Source organism: Artemia sp. Qi Xiang Cuo, chromosome 13 (genome assembly GCF_049724085.1).
Source record: "Artemia sp. Qi Xiang Cuo chromosome 13, ASM4972408v1, whole genome shotgun sequence".
Taxonomy (NCBI): Eukaryota; Metazoa; Arthropoda; class Branchiopoda; order Anostraca; family Artemiidae; genus Artemia; species Artemia sp. Qi Xiang Cuo.
Genome location: NC_142806.1, coordinates 51854940 through 51878751, shown reverse-complemented (window position 1 = coordinate 51878751; position 23812 = coordinate 51854940). Strand labels below are relative to the sequence as shown.

The 23812-nt window shown below is 34.1% G+C and overlaps 1 protein-coding gene and 1 pseudogene across 2 annotated transcripts in view; one reads left to right on the top strand and one right to left on the bottom strand.

Annotated features, from left to right (window-relative positions):
* The window catches only part of kug (FAT atypical cadherin kugelei), a 413066-nt gene that overhangs the window by 129531 nt on the left and 259723 nt on the right, over positions 1–23812 (top strand). For both annotated transcript variants that reach the window (XM_089099328.1, XM_089099327.1), the window contains one exon: positions 10380–10532. In XM_089099328.1, coding sequence (XP_088955454.1) covers positions 10380–10532 — 153 coding nt within the window. The remainder of the gene's footprint in view (positions 1–10379; positions 10533–23812) is intronic.
* LOC148945401 (uncharacterized) lies at positions 6609–7733 on the bottom strand (annotated as a pseudogene).

Genomic DNA, 23812 nt, shown 5'->3' with positions numbered 1-23812 from the left:
ACTCAAATATCTGTTCCAAGTTTTAGTTTATTGAAAATTTTCATATTGTTATGGCAAAATTTTAACCTATTCTTCCGATGGTACAAATTACTTTTTTGCGGTACAATTTTAATCGGAAACCTGGTACAGTTTATTTCAAAGCGTTGGCAACACTGTTCCTGTGTCTCATTCGCCGAACCATTATTAAAATACTGCTTCGATTTGTTCTTAGCGAAGGATCGATGCTTGCTTTAAAAAATAAAATTAACGTTTTGCATGATTTTCGACCAGTTTTCCTCGTATTTCAATCTAAAACCATGTACACTAAATTTCAAACATTCATTTCGTTAAATAGATAGAGCTGAATACCAGTTATGAAACGATAGCTAAATTTTCACTTTTCGGGGATGTATTGGAACCATAGAAGAGCAAAGGAATGGCATACCACTCGAGAAAAAGAAGAAATTTGTACTTCAACCTTGAGAACTTCATATACTTTGCCTGTAAAGTGGTAAAAGGGTCTAGCTAGATACTAAAAAAGCTTATAATATTGTTGGACAATCCGACCCTACACTTCAGGTGTTCTATTTATCTTTCGTTCCCATATGCTGCGATTTGAGTAAAAGCGAAATTGGAACGACGCATCTATTTTACAGAAAAAATATTCTCAAATATTTGGAAAACCCTAGGCATAATGTTGGAAATTCACCACTACCCTTTCCAGCCAGGGGTGGCTCTCTCGCATGAATCTGTACACCAGGTGGCGTGTGGTGGAACTGTGGCAAGCATTTGGAGGGTGTGCCAAGACTGGTGCAACTGTGTGGCATGCGTGGCGTTCCGATATGTATACCAGATGGCGGGGCGCCCTCTCACCCTTTGCTTATCTCACTGAAGATGAGTTTCAGTCCACTTGCTGTTGTTGGACTTCTACTATTGTGGATTGTTCTTGGACTTCTATTAGTACGTTTAATTGCATGCATCGGATAATTTCTATGCTTGTGGATTCGTGTTTTTTCCACGAAAACACTGGTAAAAATCGATCGCAAACTGCAAAATCATTCCGGTTTCTGCGTAAAAGCAGCAACTGAAAACTAAGAGCTACGTGGTATGTTTTACTCAGTGGCAAAACACGAACTCAAAACAGTAACAGCTGTAGGCTGAGTTTGAAGTTCTAAAAATGGTGGCCTGCTTTTAAACTAGGTATTGCGTGTTTGTCTTAAGCTAGTAGAAGTCGAATAACAAAGTTTAAGACAAATACGAAAGTCAGAATTATAATTGTGGTCTATAGACAAAAAAAAAAAAAAAAAAAAAAAAAAAAAAAAAAAAAACTTAATAACATTGCTGGATGATCCGATCACCCAATTAATGGGTGGGACTGTTCCATGTTCTATAACATGTATTTTTTCGTTGGTTTAACTTTTTTAAAATGGCGGCCTATTATAAAGCTAGTTATTGCGTGTTTGTCTCGGGCTATTAAAAGATTACATAAGTGTAAGACAAAAACGCAAAATAAAATTTTAATGTAATCTCAAGAACTTCACTTACTTTAACCCTTAAAATGGCCTATAGACAAAAAGAAAACTTAATAACTTTGCTAGACAATCCGGCCATACATATAAAGGGTGGGATTCTTCCATGTTCTAGGGCATGTATTTTTTTGTTGGTTGAACTTTCTAAAAAAGGTGACCTGTTAATAAAGCTAGTTATTGCGTGTTTGTGTCAGGCTATTAAAAGTAGGATTTAATAAAGTCTAAAGAAAAAAAAGTTGTACTCTAAGCTCGAGTATTTAATTTGCTTGTCCGAAAAATAGTCTAGAAACAAAAAAAAAGTTAATACAATTGCTAGACAGTACGAAAATGTATTTAGCGGGTGTAATTGTTCCGTGTTATATGCCATGCCTTTTCTTTGTGTTAAAACACGAACCTTGAAAAGTAACTGTTATTAGCTGGGCTTTACTTTCTAATTAATTAAAAAAAAAAGAATTCTGAAGGAAGCAAAGAGCGAGGTTGAAACTTGAAACGAACAAAAACTATTGCTTCACGATCTATCTAATATATATCGGTAAATTTAGTGCAAATAAACCAACTGTTAATATTTCCCTATGTGTATGTGACTATAGAAAACTATCACCTTACTCAAAGTACAAGAAAGTAGAGGAGTTTTGGTGCAGGGGAAACGAACCGATTAGAGACACTTAAAAAAATAAAGCATTTTATGATTGTTGCTTTTTTTTCGTGTAATTTGATATCACTTCTGCACCGTGAGCTCAGTCCAATGATTTGATCTCGCTTTGGTTCTAAAACAAGGCCGTATCCGGGGGGGGGGTACCCGGTTTACCCCCCCCCCCGAAATTTTTGACCGAGTCGAAAATAAGTCGAAAATTAGTAAAACCTAGGTAAAAATCAGTAAGTCAAAAATTAGTAACCCCCCCCCCCCCGAAAAGAATCCTGGATCCGCCCTTGTTCTAAAATGACCATTTCATGATTAGTTTGTAGATAAGTCCGAAGTGAAGCCATCTTGATTGGGCTTGACATCCTAATAACGGTGACATAGTATCTAAACTGATTATTGTGTTGGTGTTAGGCAATTACGTTGCATTCCATGCAGTGTCGAGCAAAAAAAAAAAATTACACCAAGTTTAAGAACTTGATTTACTTGGCCGTAAAATGGTCTAGAGACAAAAAAAAAGTTAATACTATTGACAATCCCTAGACAATCCAAAAAATACATTTAGCGAATGGAATTTTTCTGTGTTGTATACTATTCATTTATTGGTGTTAAAACAAAAACCTAGAAAAGAAACAGCTATGGCCTGGGTTTAACTTTCTAATAACAGTGACTTTGTACCTAAACTAGTTATTATGTGTTGGTGTCAGGCTGTTAAAAGCTTTCCATAAAGTATAAGAAAACAAGAATAAGAAAGGTTTGAGAACTTCATTTACTTGGCACGTAAAGCTGAAGAAAATTATTTAAGTTAGAAAAAAAAAGTTAGGCAATTCAGTCAAGAATTAATTATTTTCTTTCGCGTTATAGATAGATAGATAGATAGATCGTGTATTTCAAAAAGCCCAAGAGCCATATACACACAAAAAATATGAAAATAGAAAAATTACAACAGAGCAAATTACAAACACACATTAACATGAATACAAAGCGAAAAATACCTTCTGGTAAAATAAAAAAAAAAAAAAAAAAAACTTTATTTCCATATAATTAATAATAATTAATTGTAAAAACATTTCCTTCTTTTTAATCCCTTCTCTATGTACGCACCAATACGAAATACTGTGGTTGGATTACTACTTTGTAAGATATTTGGAAGCAGCAAAACAATCCCATGTAAGTAATTTTCCCTTAAATCAGAGAGCACCGGGCACTTTCGGAGAAAATGGTCCAAATCTTCGTCCTCATCGCTACAAAGAGGACACACATACCGACCATCATGATGTACTATCCCTCTGTCGAACACCATTTGTCTGCTCTGGATTGGAAGGCAATTCGCCCTAAGCTGAATCCATCGACATAAAATCATAGCCAGTAAATTGAATTTAAAATAAATTTCCTCTCCAAAACTAGGTTTAACCTGATTATAATAATTCAATGTAGCAGAATTTAAAACCAGCCCTTGCCAATACTGAATTTCTTGACCCTCTAAGATAAATCGTACCTGGCTTACTAAATTTGTTGGTAGATCACGGGAACCAAGACCGTCATTCCATAAGTAAGCCATTCCCACACTTTCTAGTAATGACCTAATTTGGGATGGCCACGACCTTTTCGAATCATAGCTCAACATCTGATAATAAGCATCAGTTACTAGTCTGTCTTCATTGCACCTAATGATCTTCAACCAAAATCTAAGCATCAAAATAGACCTACGTAGTTTTAACGAAAACAGGCCCATATCACCTTTCAGAACCTGTGAATGAGTTGTCTGATGTAATCCAAATAGTCTTTTATAATACTGGAGCTGGAGGGACTCCAACTTGTGTGCCGCTTCTCCGCCCCAAATCTTAGTTCCATATTCTAATACTGGTAAAATTTTTGTAATAAATATTCTTTTGTGCATTTTTAGGTTTTTAATTCCCGTTAACGTCGGATTTCTAAAAATTGCAGACAAGGCCACTTTACCTCTTTTAATTATTTCATCAACATGACTCTTTAAACTTCCATTTTCCGATAAAACAAATCCTAAATATTTTATTCTTTACTTGATTTAAGTTCCTCATTATTAAATTTAAATTTATAATTATCTTCGCCACTTGTTTTCCTTTTTTTTAAAAATAACAACTTCACTCTTTTCAACATTCAGCCTTAGTTTTTTCATCTGCAAATAATCATCTATAAGACTCAAAAGCGTCTGCAGATCTTGCGGTGTGCTAACCACCAAGGCAATATCATCTGCAAATAATAGTAGTGATAGTTTAAGGGTCGCTAGACTAACATTCGGAGCCCATCTATTCTCTAGATAATCAACAACATCATTTATAAAAATGTTAAACAAATTAGGAGAAAGAGTGCTGCCTTGTTTTACACCCAGCTTAATATTAAAAAACCTAGAAAACCTGTTACCAACTAACATGATTCCACTCACACAAATATACATACTCACTATCAACCTCACAAACAAATGAGGGAGGCCAATTCTAACCAGGGCATCCTTTAATAGCTCTCTGTCGACACTGTCGAACGCCTTGTGGAGGTCCAGAAATCCCACATAAAGACAAGTTTTTCCCTTTCCGTATTTATCAATTAATGCCTTTAAAATAAATATTGTATCTACCGTCCCGTACCCTGTTCTGAAACCTCCTTGTTCTTCATGTATTATATTATTTTTATATAACCATTTAGAAAGCCTTGTATCTAGTATTTTCTCCATTATCTTACTTAAAGCAGGGATTAACGCTATTAAACGATAATTTATGTGCAACTTAGGGTTACCTCTCTTAAAAAGCGGCATAAGCAATGATCTCTTCCACTCATTTGGCCATTGTCCTGAAGTTAACACCTTATTACAAAGAAAAACAATTATCGACATAAAAATTGAAAGAAAATTCTTAAATAACGTTATTGGTACACCATCGACACCCGCAGCCGAACCTCCTTTTAAATTCTTGAATACAAACTTGACCTCATCATTACTCACTTCCCCTACTAAATCATAATCATGTTCCTTCATGGGATAAACAACCATCTCTGTGGTATGTGTACCTCTTTTAATTCTGCGCAATCACCTTCCTAGCTTTCTAGTTAATCAGGCCATGAGTTAGCGTCTGGAGCCACCTGTGTCTTTCCTTTTTCATTTCCAATATCATTCCTTATATAACCCCAAAATTTCTTAAAATCTTTATTTCTAAATTAATTTGAAATATACAGTTTCTTCTTAATCTCAAACTCTTTTTTTTCCTTTTAATTAACCTTTTGTAATCTCTTCTTTTATTTTTATATTCGGCTAATCTTAAACTTTGCTAATCAGGTTTATCACATTCTTTTAAAAGATTCAATAAGTATCTGACCTTTTCTTTCATTAACTTACGCTCCAAATCAAAATATCGCTCGTTTTTATTTTCATTTTTATTCAGATTACACGATGCTGCACAACTGCAAATTATTTCATTTAACTCCATAATTATACCATGTATATCTTTTCCATCTTCTTCTAAAGCTTTTAACTTATTTGTTATATGCAACTTTATAAGCTCCCTTTAAAATTTTTCAAAATCATTATCATTTAAATCATATCTAATTCGTTTTCATAAGGCCTCTAATCTAAGCTCCCCATGAGATAAATTTCTAACTCGAGGAACAACATTCTGCAGCTTCCAAGTCTTCAACTCCAGCTTAATAGCTCTTTTATTGGATCCAACTAAATCTAGTGCATCAATATACATCAAGAAAGGCCAAAATGTCGTATTAATAAGAAAATAATCTAAAGCACTTGGAGTTGGGCCCGAAGGGCAAGTTAACTCCACCTGACCCTTATCATTTCCAAACCTTCCATTCGCAATGATCAGACCATGTTCCCCGCAAAGCGCCAGGAGCTTTCTTCCCCAAACATTTATTTTTCTTTTTTCATCCTTATTACTTCGCGGTAGTCTACAACAAATTGGGACCAAATCCCCTAAATCTGGGATTAATACATCTGGAACCTCAACCTCACCGCCGGTATAAGCATTGAAATCCCCCATCAAAACGCACTCAAAATCACTATAACTTTCTTGTATTAGCGACAATTCATCATCTAAAATTTCCCAAGTCTTTTCTCGATTATAAGAACTATTTTGTGGAGGGATATACACAACGTCCAAAATTAATCTCTTCCCACATTTAAAACAAATACGCACCCAAAGTAAATTTTCAGATCTACTATTAACTCTTTCATAACCATCAATAGCTGATGATTTAATCAAAACCAAAATACCACCATAATGTCTATTATTTTTTGCTGGTTCACGCACAACCTGTTCAACCAAAAACCCTGGGAGAGGTGATATAGGAGAATGATCGTTCCATGTTTCTATAAACGAAATCACATCAAACGAAAGTAATTCATCATATAAATAAGGTAACTTATCACGTAGTCCTTGTATGTTCCATGACACTAAACCCAGTATATGGCTCTTTATTTCCTATGCGTCTGTGTTTTCTGTCATTGCATTAATATCACTAGCCATTTCTTGGAGGTCCTCGTTCCTGGCCTCTGTCGAAGAAAAGGCAAAATGGTAATACCCACGACTGCGACTATTAATATCTGTTAGCACTCGCTGACTTTTATCAACAAAAGTACGGGAAAAACCACTGCGAGGTCTTCTGTTAACTCCTTTTCTTGGAGAATGGTTTCCTCTGGGTGCCACGTTACGAGTGCCTGGTCGATGTAGGTCATTAGGGCTTATAACAGCACTAGCAGGTCGTTTAGTTGCCGATACTGCCTGAGAATAGGCTGTTGATGGTATCACTGTCTCGGCATCGCTATTACTGGCATCACTATCTAGCCCCATTGGGATAACAGCAGGGTAATTTGGGAGTCTATCACTAGGGGGTGGACCAATATTTTTAACTGGTACCAAGTTACATTTAACCTCAATCACAGCCTTTCCATCGTACCTGAATAGTCGGCCTTGGAAAAACAGCTTGTCACCTCGTAGCAATGCATCACGGCCGTCGTTATGTGCAAGATTCATAATTTCCTTTAAGTGTTTACGGGCTTCTCTTTGTTTAGCTGTGTAATCTGGGGCCACCGATAGACCTCCCTTTCTCAATAAGGAACTATTTCTTAAGATATAGTCTCTGATTTCGACCGAGTTTAGCTTCACTACTACTGGCCCTGATTTCAATCTAAAAATGTCACGTACATCATATCGACTTAATTTGAGAGAAGGCATAGCACGGTTTAATAAATCCATTATTTCTTGCTTCACAGTATACCCACCATGGTGTTGCGGAGTATAATTATAAATAATCAAATTTGTTCTTTTCTGCTCTGTTTCGAGCTGGTTGGCTCGTTCAGATATGATTACTAGGTCTGATTTCACATTTTCCAGCTCTTTTTTAATTTCTTCATTTGTCTCAACATTTCTAGATAGCTGTGTACTAATGTTATTCATCTGTACTTGTAAGGCAGCAATGCTATCCGAAAGTCAAGGAATTGCATTAACTTTCTCCGAAAGCGCTGGTAATAAATCCAATTTGAAATTTATTTCTCGCAAAAACTTGGCATTTTGCATTTTCTCGGCCTCTAAGGTTCGGTTTGCCATTTTCATACTTTGGATCTTGTCCATGTACAAATGTAGTCCTTAATTAATCTAGTAATGTAACAAAGCAATAAGTTATTTTTCTTGTTTTCGAAAAAGATATTCACAATTTTAGCACAAAGCCACACACAGGTAAAAAATTGGTTACGCAAGCTGTCCAGATTTAATCCTTTATTTTATCCGATTGAATTGCTCTTAACTCTCTGAACTCTGAATCAATACTGATCGTTATATTCAATTCAATCAATTCAATTCAATTCTGTTTATTACACAATGATATAACACATAGCATTAATCCAAGTGGCTGCCCAAAGAAAGACATTAAAGCACTTGGTACTGGGCGACCACATATATAACAAATACTTAACAAACAAAACTCTTAACAAACGAACGAAACAAACAAAGAAATGGAAATAAATATATATATATATATATATATATATATATATATATATATATATATATATATATATATATATATATATATATATATATATATATATATATATATATATATATATATATATATATATATATATATATATATATATATATAGGCTATATCATGCATTTTCCTCGTGGCAAAACAAAAGCCTACAAAAGTAGCAACTATTCATCAAGCTCGACTTTCTAAAAATGGTCGCCTATTATGCATTTACTATTACTAACAACTCACTGCATCACCAACTCGCCTGAGGCAAACACAGCTGCGCACGCTTCTTTTACACCCTAGTCTATTAAAGCCTTCACTCTTTACTTCTTCACATGAAGTTCCAGTTTCCTTTAATTCCTTGTTTATGACCTCTTCCTCTCCCATTCAAGGATGACCTTGGCCCAGTGGCGGTTCTGGCCTCGCTTGCGCCCGGGACAAAGTTTTAAATAGTGGCTCCTCCCCTGTCTCCCACAAAATTTTCAGGCAAAATTTTAATAAAATATTCATTTATTAGCAAAATTATTTTCAATTAATTAATTAATTTTTATTAATTAATTATTGTTTTTTTAGTTTATTATTTAATTATTTTAATTTAATTATTTCTATTTTTAATTTGTATTTATTTTATTAATTAATTAATAATTCGTTAATTATTTTCATTTATTATCTGTCCATCTACTTTATTTTAATAAAAATAAAATTTAAAAAGTTACAAAATGATTATGGCCGTTGGATTATTTATTTGAAAATTTGTGCCCCTAAAATTTCAGCACCCGGGTCTAATGCCCCTTCTGTCCCTCCCCTAAAACCACCTCTGTCCTGGACCCAGATGGATGGCAAAAACACCATATTTGGCAACCTAGATTTGTAAAACTGGTCCAGAGACAAAAAATGAATGACATACCTAGACAATCCTGCCATAATATTTAATGGATGGAATTGTTTCTTGGAATGGGTGAAAGTTTCCTCTCTATTTTTTGAAACTGATGTATTTATATATTTTCTTTAAGAAACTAAATGAGTGAAAGGAAAAAAAAAAACTATAAAAACGGGGAAAACTGTTAGTGAAGACAGTGAACAAAATATAAATGTAACCACAGTATTTTTAATTTCACATGTGGAAATCTCTCGGAGCGGGATAGCATAGTATTAAAAATAAAAGAAGAGAAAAATATTTCAGGAAAAAAAAGGAAAAAAAAATATTCAAAATACTTCTTAAATAGTACAATTTTTTAAAGTTATTTCTTAAACTTAAAAAAATTGTATATGTTTTTTCTTTTCATGTGTTTTTTTATGAAGGATAGTAAGTTATAACATTTTTTAATAGTTAATTAATTCATAGTGATTTAATTAAAGAGCTTTACTTTAAATAAAAAGGGGGGATTCTTGTACGATACTCCCCAAACCTGAATTATGCTTTAAAATGGATACGGCACGAATTATGAAAACAAAGAAAGGGTTCATACCGTTAAATGCTAGAGAGGTAACATAGCCTAACCTTTAAAAGTGTGAATCGGAATCCATGGAATCATTTAATATCTTAATTTAAGAAACATATCTTATATATCTTAACTGACATAGCTTGATTTAATTAAGTGAACCTTTAATGAGTTCTTATCCATGTAACTATCTGGTGGAATAAACCAGTTAAATTTTAGGTAAGGTATTCGAAGATTTCTTTTCCTCTGGAAGGGATTGAAGTACGGCTTAAAATACCTAAAAGTGCGTGTTTAGTATGCAAGTGTTCCTAGGATATTCTTGTTCCTAGGACAAGGAAGAAAATACTTGTATCGCAAATGTGCAAGCAAATGTGCAATTAGGTACCTTTTATGTATTCGTGTGACATCTGAAGAGAAAAGGGGGCAATTTCTAAGTTTCAATCTCAAGATCAAAGAAAGAAAGAGGTTCAAATCCCTCTTATTTTAATATTATGAAGGGGTGGATCCAGTTATCGATGGAGGCGGGGGGTAGAAGAAAATGATTATATTGCAAATGTTCAATTATGTATATTTATGTATTTCTTTGACGTCTGATGAGGAAAGGGAGCAATTTCTAAGATTCCGTCTGAAAATAAAAGAAAGAAAGTAGTTCAAATCCCTCTTATTTTAATATTATGAAGGAGTGGATCCAGTTATCGATGGGTGGGGACTAATTGTCTCAATTTTTCTTTGATTAGCTTTGGTTTAAGCTACTTCTCACTGAAAATCTATTTTTAGGTTCTTGCCTTTGACAAAGATTCTGGAATAAATGCCGAAATTGAGTACAGTCTTGCTGAGACTGGTAAGTCTGGAAAGCCTAGATTTTCAGTTGATCCAGTTCTTGGCACACTTCATTGCCTTCGTCCTCTTCAAGGTCACTACGATTTTAATGTAAGTAGATATATACGAGTATGCTCGCTTTTTTTTTCTATTTTTTTATTTTAACAATTTGTAAAAAGGAAACAGTTTTTCGTGATTAGCTTTGCCTGAGTTTTTACCTGTTTGTCTCCGTTTTTTTTTTTAATACAAATTTGAACATTTACGATTTTTAAAACATAATTTGCATTGCCCTGCCTCCAAAATTATTGTGCACCGATTATTTTGTTCCATTTATATTCTCGTGGTTACAAAACTTCTTTGCGAATATTTCACGTTTCTAGATTTAATAATTTAGCAGGGAATTAACTGGAAGGATAGATAGATAAATAAACAGAGATCTCTACCGCAGCTTTTAAAATCATCGTCATTATTATATTTTATTGTGTTTCATTAATCATTTTTAATTTTTGGCTACTATTTTGATGAAAGTAATGTTTTATTTTTTCATACTGCACTATAAGAGTATAAATTATTGATTGAAAGTGAGTTAGCATTTTCAATTATTAATTCCAAATTATTAGTTAACTATCGATCAATTAATTATTAAATTATCCAAATTATTATCCAAATTATTAAATATATTTCCAAATTTTAATTTGGAAATTTTTAATAATTATCCAAATTATTAAATATATAAGATAGTTTGATAAGTGGGGAAGCTTTTTGTGAGTAATCTCCTTACTTTTAATGTCACAGGACCAAAAATATTCAGTTTTAGAGATTCTTTAATTTTCTATTAGAGATTTTTCCGTATTTTTAGACCTATTCTGATAAAAACAGTTTAATCAACAATTTAATAGTTTATATGTTTGATTAATGCTTTAGTTTCAATTCGACTGCAATTTGAAATCCGGTCTAGGGCCAAACTCTAGAAATCCAGTGACAAAAAAGTAAATAGAAAACGTTTTTTTGATCAATTTTCAAGCGAAAATGTACGTATCTTAGGGTTATACGTTTGTCGTTGTGTATTTTAATGTCCATGATTCCTCAGAATATAATCTAGATTCCTTGGCTAAGATTCCCGATAACACAATGCCTAAAAGAGCAGCCTTGCGAATTAAACATTGTATGACCCTCCAAAATTGAATATTATCTAATTTCTGCAGTAGTCTTTATGCTGACGGTCGTTGCCATGTCGACGAAATGGAAAAATATCTTGTATATATTTTATCATATCATATTGCGGTTAAAAATGATCTACCATATTGAGTTTCACACTCTCAGATTTTGTTTTTGTCGCATCAGCTATCTTCTCTCAAATTTTTACGATTTTTTTTGCTATTTTATTCATTTATTCATGGTTATGCGTCTGCTCTGCCGTCCCTACTTAACCACCATTAACCGAATTTTGTAGACGGATCAGATTTAATGTCTCTAGAGGCATGCCTGAAATTTAAGAACTTAAAATAAGATTTAAAGAATTAAGCCGCCATTGCTTTTCCAAGGTTTTTTTCTGTTCAATCATTGCTCTAATCTATATGTGTATTACTTGAATGTTATATCATCGTTTTAAACCAAAGCCAGTATCTTAAAGGGTTTTTAGTTACTTACAAAAAAGGCACAACTATGAACCTAGCTCTTAGTTCCCACCAAGTTTGGCTAAGATCCGATGCCCTCTTCCGATTGATGTGCTCATGATGAGAATTGAGAAACACCCTTCTCTCCCTCCCCCCACAGAGGTCAAATCGACCCTAGCTTTTGAAAACATATGACTAGGACACAACCGTCATCTTGACTAAGTTTGGTTGAGATCCAACAAACCCTTCTGGTAGACACTCTGAATTCTATAATTTAAATGCCCTCCCCCCCCCGTCACAGAGGTCAGAGTGCTCCAGGATCCCTGGAAAGAAAAACTAGAACATTAGCTGTTGGCTCTACCTTTAATAAAGTTTGGTTGAATTTTAACAACTTATTTAGTAGATATTCCAATGGTAAATATTTAAGTACCCCTTCCTCCTACAGAGCCCGGATCGTATCTGGATCTAAGAAAGTCGCAACGCAGAAGTTGGCTATTACTTTCCTCCCATTTTATTGAAATTGGATTACCCCGGTTTTACAAATGTATTAATCTTGAAAACCCACCACTCCCTCCCTATACTCGGATGGGTAGACTCGGCTCCAAAAAGGCATGAGTAGGGTAGCGGCTCTTTCTTCCAATCAAATTGTATTCATATCTGGCAAACCATTTTGGTGATGCAGCGATGACAGGAACGGAGTTAACCCCAAACATGGAATAGGGCATTAGTTCTTATTTCCCACCAAGTTTTGTAAGATCCTACAACTCTTTCTGATATATGTCCTACTGATATAAATTTAGGGACAACTCACCCCACAGAGGTTGTGTCGAATACGAACCTCTAAATTTGGAATTAGGACACTTACTCTTACTTCTACGAGCATTTCTGCGAATATTTTTCTGCAGTCTATTTATTCATAAATACAGTTCTTTCCAACTAAATTGTTTCATGTTTTCGTATAGGCTGGGGTCTATTGTGTATGGGATTGCGACCCCCTATGCTTAAAAACTATTCACCAGGTGATGCTTGTCCACTGGGGATATTTTCCGTGGTTTATTTACTTCAAGGGGGGGCCGCCTGATATAGGGGCAAAAAATGTTTCAGAACCTGTAGAGTCTAGCTGCTTCTAGCGGTGTGAACCACCGCTGCTTTATATGCTAGGGTCAAAATGAAGCAACACTGTTCAGCTCAGGGACTTAGGGGAGGGGGGTATCCCACCCCTAATCCCAAATTTTTCTAATTTTTAGGGCACTTTTTATTCAAATCATCGAATAAAAAGTGTTTTTTTAATTATTCCCCCCGCCCCGAAAAAAATCTGTGTATATACCTCATTTAGCTGCTCACTATAACCTTTATATTTTAATTTTTTTTATATTTTATATAATTTGTGTATTTAAAATTTAATTTTATATATTAATTTATTCGTTGAATAAGAACTGCTTCCACAAGAAAATCAAAAACTTTGTTTTCCCTCTCTCGTAATATTAAAGGAAACATAGATAAAAATAGAATAAAATAAAAAACAATTTTTAAGTCTTGTTGCAGTCTGTTCTTTGTGTATATCAACCTACACATGTATCAAACATTAGTTTTTTTACCTTTCAGTACATTGCTTAAACCAGTAAATACAATTGTTTTAATAGCTCTAATTGCCTTAAATTGCTTAATTCCCTTTAATGCTTAAAAACTCAGTTGCTTTAATTAAATAAACACGATTGCTTTTCAACATGTTTTTCGTTTTTTACCATAATTTACGTCTGAATTGGTAGCACTTCTTACTTCTCCAAGTACATTTTATGGCCTTGCCATGTGGACGTGTGTGATTGTAAGAAATGTCACTAAAATTTATGATTTCCTGAGAATAATAGTCAAATTTTTACTGTTAAGTCTAAAAACACAATTAGTATAATTTAACATACACAAAAAAAAACACAATTATACACAAAAAAAACACAATTTATACACAAAAAAAACACAATTTATATAATTTAAGTCTTAAACACAATTCTAGTGTAGTAATTTATTTCCTAGTGTACAAAATTATCTGGTTTGGGACGGGGGTCAGTGTCCCCCCGTGGACGGTCAGTGGACGAGGTCAGTGGCATGACTCTGTAAGCTCAGCCAGAGTCGACCCAGCTTTAAATGGGTACCTGGAGATATCTGGGGAAGGTAAACAGGAAGGATGTGCGAAAGCACAGGATGGTTGGCTCCCAGCTCCCATTGCACTTCCTGATTGAAGGGCCAACTAACGGAGATCAGCACCGCCGGTAGGGACTGTAAAGTCCAATCCCGTATTCTTTACCTTTACCTTTATTTTTGTTTATATGTCAAACGCCCTTTAAGAATAACGTGTGTCAAGCTGAAGTTAAACTAAGATGAAAATTTGTACCTCACATCACTGTTTGGGTATAATTGAGGAGTTTACCTATGCTTATGTGGTAACGGGTAGGAGGAGGAATATTTTCCCTGATTTGTCTTAATATTCCCTCTTTGAAAAATGTGGAACGTGGTAGCTTGCAAAAAGATTGACTGTGTATGTGTATCAGGCTCTCCATTAGAAAAAAAACCTTGCCCCTCCCTCTTATATTTGCATCTAAACCTAAGATTACATGAGTATGAAGTATGATTGTGTTCTCAAGGGGCTATCCAAATCTCCTCTCAAGCTTGAGTGGTAAAGCACTGCATTAGATGCGACACCTGATTTGTCAGTTGTCGTGGCTATTTTTTACTCTGTTCTTTGTGTATGGAAACGGTGCCAAAACAGTCTAAGTGATTAAAAAAAAAAAAAAAATGCAAGTTAGGCTGTAAAAATCTAAAATATACAAATATCTATTAAAAATAGGGAGAAAAACAGGGAAAACTCAAACAATGCTTGTCAGGAAAAACTGTTCGCCACTTGGAGTAAACAATATTGTGCAAAAAAAAAAAAAAAAAAAAAAAAAAAAAAAAAAAAAAAAAAATAAACTACTCACTCTTGTAACCTTTTTATAAAGGGTGTAAAATAATTTTTCTTAAAATTAATATATTTCCTTTCCTTCTTACTTGATCCGAGTTATTAGCATTGAGAATAGCCAAGAATAGATATCATTGGTGGAATATAGCAGAGCACCACGACAAGATTGAAAATATATAAATTATCCATACTCAAACCCGAGCTTGACATATCTTTATGCTGAGTGCATATTTATATTAGCCTGAGCTTGTATAACAAATATCTTGCTCTTTATTAGAATTTTTGAAGGTAACAGCTTGCTAGATACAATAGTCTAAATGTTTTACATATAATCTTTTTTTAACACCTTTATTACTGCCGAAGTTTAAATTGTGACAATTAACGGTGCTCCTCAAGGCACAACACATTATTGGTCCGGTATATATATATATATATATATATATATATATATATATATATATATATATATATATATATATATATATATATATATATATATATATATATATATATATATATATATATATATATATATATATATTTTTTTTTATATATATTATATATATATTATATATATATATATATATTTATATATATTTTTATATATTTATATATTTTATATATATTTATATATTTATATATATATATATATATATATATATATATATATATATATATATATATATATATATATATATATTATATATATATATATATATATATATATATATATATATATATATATATATATATATATATATATATATATATATATATATATATATATATATATATATATATATATATATATATATTCGATGAAGCTTGAAGCTATATATATTCGATGAACATATATATATGTTCATTCGATGAAGCTTGCAGAATCTGCCGCTGTTCCAGTGGCAAAAGTGTACCCCAACACTCGTAAAAAGGGATGGGATAACCCAAATGTCAAGTTTGCCAAGAAGAGGTCCAAGTTCTGGTACGAATTGTGGAAGGACTGCGACAAACCCCGCTCTGGAGTAGTTTTTCAGTGCTTTCGACATGCCAAAAAAGAATTCAAACGCACTGTCGAGAATACGCAAGTCCGGCAAGTGGAGAAGTTGTCTTGTGATTGTAGGAGTGACCCAAACATCACATGGAAGTAATGCCAATCTAAAAGGGTCAACATTGATGTGCAAAGTTCCATTACCGATTAAAGCTGGGTAAGCCATTACAAGGACGTATTTACGCCACCACCAAACGAGCTTTACTCCGTGCATAAATATGAGTTAGATAGAAATGAATCAGCGCAAAACTCCGCCACACTGATGTCATTGTTTCCAAATGGCATATTGAGACAATTATGAGTAAATTGAAAAAGAACAAGTCTCCAGGGCTCGATGGGATCACTCCGAGGCACTTACAGCACGGCACAGAACGTTTACATAAGTACTTAGCCTTACTATTCCAAATGAGCATCGAGCAGGGACTCACACCTGCCAACTTTCATGGTTGCCGCACATCCAATATTCTGAAAAAGAATCGAGATCCCTTGCTTTGTAAAAGCCTCAGACTAATCACAGTTTCATCGGTTATCAGCAAAGTATTTGAGAAGGTACTGTTGCCCCATATTTCGTCGCACGCTCTAATGGGAGACAAACAACTTGGATTCAGAAATGGGTTGGGCTGTGGACACGCCCATCGGCTACTAAGAAGAATAATGAGGTCTACATCTTTAGTTAAAAAGCCACTCTTTGCCTGCAGTGTCGACATTTTCGCTGCGTTCGATATTGTCGTCCAATCGCAGGCACTGTGGTGCCTCTTATATTCAGGAGTCGACCCCCGCATTGTCCTTGTTCTCCATGACTGGTACTCCCACACGCATATTCGTCTAGCTTTGGGATGGGAAACAATCGCCGGTCACCGCAAGCAAAAGCTTTCTGAACCCATTCAGCTCTTCAAAGGAGTTCGGCAAGGATCTGTTCTAAGCCCTATCATCTTTAATTCTGCGATTTACTCTGGAACAATATTCGTTCGTGGGTCCTTCTTTTTGGAGGGCTTGGATCTAAGTTTCACTTCTTATGCAGATGACTTGTTGCTCTTAAGCAGCACGCTGAGGTGTTTAAAAGAGAATCTTTGTCTCTTAGTGACCCTATACCGAAGAATAGGACTACGAGTCAACATAGAGAAAACTGAATTTATCGTTTTTAGCGGCACCAACTCGACCAATTCCAATCTTTTCCTTGACGGTATCAGAATCCAGCAGTCCCAGTCCCTAAATTACCTTGGTATCACGTATGACCAGACGCCTAGGTCAACTAGAGGCTTGTTGGCTGAATCAGTCTGTAAATCTATCCGCTCAGCATATGGAAAAGCTGTCAAATGCGAGTGGTCATTTAATCGATTTAAGTCATTTAAGTCAAAACTATTCAACGCCGTCGTCTCTCCTGCCATCTAGTATATATCACCCTTGTGGGAAATGTTGTCCCTCACCGAGCGTCGAAAAATACGAACCACGTACTACAGATTTACAAAATTTTTGCTTGGGCTTCCACGAAGATTTTCTAACACGGAGATCTCATCCATATATGGAATCCTTGATCCATCAACCAAGGTGATTGATCTGGAACGGAGAGCCTCAAGACAATCCCTCAGTAAACTCTACGACTCACCGCTGACTCAACTGTTTCTGTGAATTTTTAGTGTTGAACATGTTTTTCTTCTTTTTTTGTTTCATTTTGTACTCCGCTTTTTTTTCTCCATTTCTCCATTGTAAGCGGGCATAAATAAATATATATATATATATATATATATATATATATATATATATATATATATATATATATATATATTATATATATATATATTATATATATATTATATATATATTATTATATATATATTATATATATATATATTATATATATTATTATATATATATTATATATATATTATATATATATATATATATATATATATATATATATATATTATATATATATATTATATATATATATATATATATATATATATATATATATATATATATATATATATATATATATATATATATATATATATACAATTATTGTTTGTTTAAAAATATAAGATAGTTGTATTTAAAAGACACTAAGCCGCAAATAAGATTTTGTACTAAATGGTTTGAAAAAAGTGACTTTTATCTCACTCTGTATATTTACAGTTTTTATTGATAATTAACTATATCTGCAGAATATCAAGAAAGACGAGAACTAATGTCCTGGACTGTTCCTGCTGATTGGGATCATTATCCCCAACACATTTGATGATTAATCTCCCCCTTTTGTAATCAGGAACGTAGAACTCTTTGTAATTAGGATATTAATATAGTTCTTTTATATGCTCTAACAAATAATAATCAAAGGTTTTATCTTCATTTACCCGTGTTTGTCGTCGAATGGTACATAAATGAGAAAATGGAAACTGATTCATGGAAATTAACATTAAAGAATGATTTCTGATTCGGCGTGGATTGAATTTCCTGGGGTCAGCAGATATTGGAGAAAAGTCCAATTATGAAAAGATTTAATTATTATGGTTAACTAAAATGTATAAACCTTAGGAAAACAGAAATGAGTATTAATTACCGTATTTATTTTATAGGCATGTTATTTGCTAATTCTACATATTGTAGGCGGGCGCTTGGTTTTTCTGAAATTTATGGAGTGGAGGTAGGCAACGATTTGTAAGAAGCTAAAGAAGGTTAAATATACATGAAAACCTAAGAATTGGGGGAATTCTTAAAAAATTTGTCGGGGGTCATAGTCATTGTGGTGTCAATTTTTTTTGTCAAATTGACTTTGGGCATCTAAAAAATGAATAAATGTTTTTCGAAACAAAAAATAGACTATATGTGATAAAAAAGAATAAATTACTGGAATTTTTGGGAAATATAGAAACTTACATTTTTTATATATTTCCTTTATATCACGATTTGCTCCATTCTACGGCCGTTATATGTTCAAAAAATACATAAGTGCATGTTCAGAAGTGTAGGCCTACACAGGGCGGATAGGAATAAACTTACCTATGTACTTTTTAACATCCCCTTGACCCTGCGGTGGAGGTGAGGGTAGACAAGGGTAAAAAATGAGATAGTAAGAGGAGAATGACCGGAGTCTAGAAAATCAGTATCTTCTATACCTTGACATTTTGAATTATTGTGCTTGAAAAATTAAAACTTTTCCATTTTATTGAAATTGTGCTGTTGTTGGTTCTTATCACTAGCAAATGTCTTAAATTTTCGTTCTTTATATATCTGGCCTTTTCGTTCATTGTGCAGAATGGATTTGAATTCTTAAGTAAAAAAATGATCCGAAAATGCCTCTTTAAAGGTAAATCACTACGTTGTCAAAAATGTGTTTTTAAATGTTGTGCATTATTTAACCGTTAAGTTTTTAAAAAATTAAGTTTACATGGTAACGCTGCTCAGAATCCGTATATAGTTAGAAAAAATATTTTTAGTCGAAAGTTTTCTTGTGTAATCCCCCTAAAATTACTTTTTTTTCGAAACTTGCAACCTACAGGCATAGTCCCTGTGATATGATCCTTCCCCCCCACGAACGGAAAAGAGAAGATTTTGTCGATCTCCTAATGTTGGGATAGAATATGCCTTTTATTCGTCTATTCCATGCTTTCACAGTTTTTTTTTATAACATTCAAATTCCAATCCAAAGTTATGCTTTTGAACATACGTATTCTCCTAACTTTCTGCACTGACTAAACCTCGACTGTCCAAAATCTGAAAATATTCCATGAAAAAACACGTTTTAAGTTATATGCTCCATATATGGCTTTTAGCCGTGGTGTTCTGATTGAAAACGCGTGTCAAATCAATGAATCATTATCTAAAACGCAGTATTTCCTTTAACTTTGTGTTATTTCCGTAACCTTTGTTCCTTTTTTTCTAACAAAAGTATTTGTGGGCCAATCTGTAGTCTATAGTCACGTACGTAGGTGTGAATTCTGGCTCATGCCCCCTCCCAATTTTCAAAAAACTTATAATATTTTAGCCCTCCCCCTAATAGATACAGATATATAAATATAGATATATTTCTCACAAAAGCCCCATGGGCCATTGATATTACAAATACAACAAAACACATAAAACATAATAAATTCAAACACTTTTGAAAATAACACTACGATAGAAATATTTGCCTGTTTTTTGCACTTCTTCGTATCAACCCCACCTCCCACACGAAAAGTAACATATGTGCATATGCATGGACAATAAGTATAACTTTTGTACAGTATAGTTATATGACTAGCCAAAGATCTGGCTAAATTGGCTAATCAGCTAGCAAAAGCTGGTTTTGCGGGCTTTTGGTGATTTCCCCTCTGATTCCTCCAATGAATTTCCCAAAAACTCCAATGGTTTTTGAGTAATCTCCATAAAATTTGCCTGTTTTTTTGTGTCCTCGTACCCCCCCCCCCCAAAGTAATATCTATGTAAATGCTGGGCCAAAAGATATAATTTTTGTGTATCATTGCTATATGACTAGCCGAAGAGCTGGCTAAGTCGGCTCCCTTTAATCCTTTTTTCCCTGCTCCCTTTTTTTCCCTGCTCCCTTTAATCAACAGCTTGGGCCTGCTCTGCGCTCAACCACAAGTGGGGAAAATTTTGCGTTTCTAGCTTGAACAATTTAGCTGTATATTCAGTTCAGTGTAAGAACAGAAATACCTTGATTTTATCTACAACTCTATTTTTGTTAATTTGGGTATATGCAAGTTAATTTGGGTATATGTTAATTTGGGTGATATGTGTGATGCACTCCTAAGCTAATGAACCAAATATTATAGATTTTTGAACACGAAATTTTTGACATCGTTTTTATACTATTCTGAAAAAGGCTTATCCCAGCTTTGCCTCTCACTAAGACTATGTCTTGACTTTTTTCTCCAGTTAATTAAAAAAAAAACAAGTTTTTTTTAACTGAAAGTAAGGAGCGACATTAAAACATAAAACGAACAGAAATTATTCCGTATATGAAAGCGGCTGTCCCCTCGTCAACGCCTCACTCTTTACGCTAGTTTTTATTGTTTTAAAGAATAGAGTTTTGAGAAATAGTCAAAATTTAGCGTAAAGAGCGAGGCGTTGAGGAGGGGACAGCCCCTTTCATATACGGAAAATTTTCTGTTTGTTTTAAGTTTTAATGTTGCTCCTTACTTTTAGCTAAACAAAAATTGATTTTTTGATTTAATTTCTGAACGTTTTTGAATTAATACAGGTTTTGATTTTGGCTCACCGTACATTTCTCCAATTAGTCATGGCTTGACGAAAACTTGATTTTAATTCAAAAATCAACATTCTTTTTTATAAATTTTAGTGTAGTAAACACCATAAGAAGATGAATTCATCAGTTTTTTTTTTTTTTTTTTTTTTTTTTTTTTTTTTTATACAAAGGAGAAGAGAAAATTCATAAAATGACCATCAAAACGACGAAATGTATTTTCGATATATGATATGACCCATTGCGAGGGCTGAAGGCCCAAGCTGGTGCCGGAAGAAAGCAAAGGCTATCAAAAAGTCCGCGAAGTAGACTATTATTCAAAAATTGGTCTCTTTGAAGTGGGCTCTTTTGTAGGCGATTAAATATTAAAGTATCTTCGACAGGGCCATATCCAGGATTTTTCCGGGGATTTTTTTCAGGGGGGAGGGTACAAAAAACCTTAAAAACGCACCAAAAATTTATTTATATGCATTTTTTAATTTTTTTAAGAGTCGGGCAAACATTCCGGGGGAGAGGGCTCAAACCCTTTAACTTACCCTAAATACGGCAAGGGCGGATCCAGGATTTTTTTAGGGGTGGGGGGGGCTCAACATAGGTTGATCCGATAAACTTGCGTTAGGAGCAAGTTTAGTTAGCGCAGAATTGTGTCAATTAAGTAAATTACACCACTTTGGACTACGTTAGGGGGGCGCCCCACTCGCCCCTCCCCTGGATCCGCTACTGGGATACGGCCTTGATTTTCGATCAAAGGACCTCTTGAAGCAGCTCATCATTCTCTTTTGGCCAGCACGAATTCCTCTTCTAAAATCCAATTTTATGTCATATTTTGATTTACAATCCATTTACTAGATAAAAATGCAAATATCAGAGCAGATAAAACAAGAATTCCCGCAGCTGTCGGAAAGTAAATTGATAGAACAGTAGAATTTTCAGTTTTATATGCTGAATTATCGTATTGCCTTTAATAACAATTTTGTTTCAAATAAGGCTTCTTTCTGATCAAAACCTGATAATTCAAGATTGATAGCCTTTGATCAAGAGGAAAAATCAGTATCTTCATTTTCAAGTAAATTTATTTCCCTCGAGCTAATTCACAAGCATAATAATTCCCCTCAAATAGTCTATTTCCAGAAAAAGGGGAATAGCTTAGCCTGTGACATGGGATGCCATTTTGTGGAAACCAAGATTGAGAATGCATATAAAGGGTCTAGGGGAAACATCGCAAAAAATAAAAATATCTTTCGGTAGAAATCTGTAATTTTAGGGTTTTTCGGTACGATATCTCCAACACACGAGCAGTTTCAGAAGGCAAATCGATTTGATTCACTCCAATAATTATTGTCAAAGCTTTTAATTTGAAGATACAACTCTTATCCTAAACCTACTTTTCTACAAAATTAGGATTAGTGACAAAAAAAGTGAAACACACTCCGCTTTCTCTCCCCCCCAAAAACAAAACTCGCATTTTGTCTTAATTTTTACATAATTTGCTAATACAACATGCAGGCATACACTCAGGGGCGGAATTCTTGGAAGTCAAGAGACCTCTATAGCTTTGAGTATGCGTCTGTAAGCTATTCAAGAATTACATGTATTTTATGCTTCTTTCCAAGTGCCCCCAAATAAATTTCATGCACATTAGGTTCCTCTCGGCCCAAAATCTTACGGCCGTAAGTTTGAAACTGACCAGAAACAAAAAGTTTTTGGCATGTCCTTTGCCGAGCGCCGTAACACCATCCCCTCCCAACAAAATATATGCTCCTCTTCACCCTAAGGACGACCTGTGAATGTTTCGAGGAAATCAGGCACCAAGGTCAAGCATGCCCCCCTTTTTCACAATAAACCTCGAGGGGGCTGTGCCACACCTAGCATATTTGTTGAATCTTTCGAGTTTGATTTTTATTATTGTGAAAGCTCTTCGCAATAGTGCTACACATGAAAGTGCACCTGAATAGTGCTAAATGGTGCACCATTGCTGCATATGTGCACCATTGGAGGTTGGGGGTCACATTTGCATTTACCATTTCTACTACAAAAGCAGAAAAGTGGAGAATACATAGCGTTCGAGAAAAAATTATTTTTTGGCAAAAAATTCATTTAAAAAGCTTTTTCTGCATAACAAGTTTTTCAAAGAAAAGTATAGAGCTCCATTAAGCCAGAAATGAGCAGGAATAAAGTCAAATAATCTTCCAAGAGTAAAACTACCACACATCACTATCAATAAATAAATGATCAAAACGAACAGAAATTACAATAAATAACCGGGTCTGATCCAAGATGAAAAAAATCCCATGAGTAGGGCTGATAACCCCCATGCCTTCACAAGACCAGAACATAATTTGCATTTCACTGAAAAAAAAAAAATGAAAAAAAACATCCTTGAAGTTAATTTTTTTTTTATTATTAAAGTAAAAAAGTGAAAACATTTAAAACGTATTTTGTTTTCTCAGTAAAGCGCAAATTATGTTCTGGTATTGAGAAGGCATGGGGGTTATCAGCCCTATTCATATGAGTCTGCTTGTTTTGAGTTTGACTCAAAACGAGTCTGACCCTGGGGCATAACTTACA